The following is an 822-nucleotide window of genomic DNA, read 5'->3' as shown; positions in this document are numbered from 1 at the left end:
GAACTGTTCTGTCGGCGCCCTGCTTCTCTACGACTCGTTGCTGGCGTGGCTGAGCGCATCCTTTCAAGAGTCCTGCCCATCAGCAGCGACATATGGAACCTCTCCTCAGATTTGGCAGTCTTCCTACGCCATCTGCTGCTACGGGCTGATATCAGTGGTGCGGTACTCTGCGGTAGTCTCATCTACCTGGAGCGTGGCCTCCAGCGATCACAGAACTCTCCAATGACGGAGGCGGATCGGCATTTACGCGTCCTGTCGGCCATCATTCTCGCTCGAAAATATCTAGAAGATGTCACGTACAAAACGTCATTCTGGACCAGCCTCACGGCCGGAGCATGCTCATTTCATTTTGCAACCGGTGATATCAATGTCGCGGAAAGCAGACTTCTGGCAGATATAGCTTGGGACTTGAGCATGGATAGCCAAGAGATGCACAGAATGGTAAAGCTGATCCGTGGTTCGAACACCATCCCAGCGCTATGTAGCCACGGGCCCATCTCTAGCCAATTCTAGAAGCAGGAGCAATGGCGTGTGACTAGGCTGATCTGACTGAGTCGGGATGTACATAGAGACCAACTTTACCTTCCATGATTCAGGTTTGCTTTTGGCTATTCAGTTTGGATTTCGTTCGTCACGTCAATTAATACTACTGTGCAGTACCTATTGGTTTTCTCATTCAACATCCACAGGCGAAATTGGATGGTCCAGGTACGTTACTACGACGAAACGTTGCCATCAAAACGCTTGGCAGATGTTGCAATCACGACAAACAAGGGACCTGCAATATGGTTGTCGAGCAAGAAGACGAAACAACCATATGCT

General features: G+C 50.1%; 1 protein-coding gene across 1 annotated transcript; it reads left to right on the top strand.

Moving 5' to 3' along the window:
• Nucleotides 1-513, top strand: CTAM01_17356 (cyclin; the record flags this gene model as incomplete). Its single annotated transcript, XM_060533340.1, has 1 exon — nt 1-513. A coding segment is annotated over one exon (513 nt), but the record flags the coding sequence as incomplete, so codon positions are not given.
• Nucleotides 514-822: the final 309 nt, after the last annotated feature.

The sequence above is a fragment of the Colletotrichum tamarilloi genome, assembly GCF_030869305.1.
Source record: "Colletotrichum tamarilloi strain Tom-12 chromosome Unknown Scaffold_541.1, whole genome shotgun sequence".
Lineage (NCBI taxonomy): Eukaryota > Fungi > Ascomycota > Sordariomycetes > Glomerellales > Glomerellaceae > Colletotrichum > Colletotrichum tamarilloi.
Note: the sequence above shows the minus strand (reverse complement) of the source record. Positions and strands in the feature narration are given on the sequence as shown.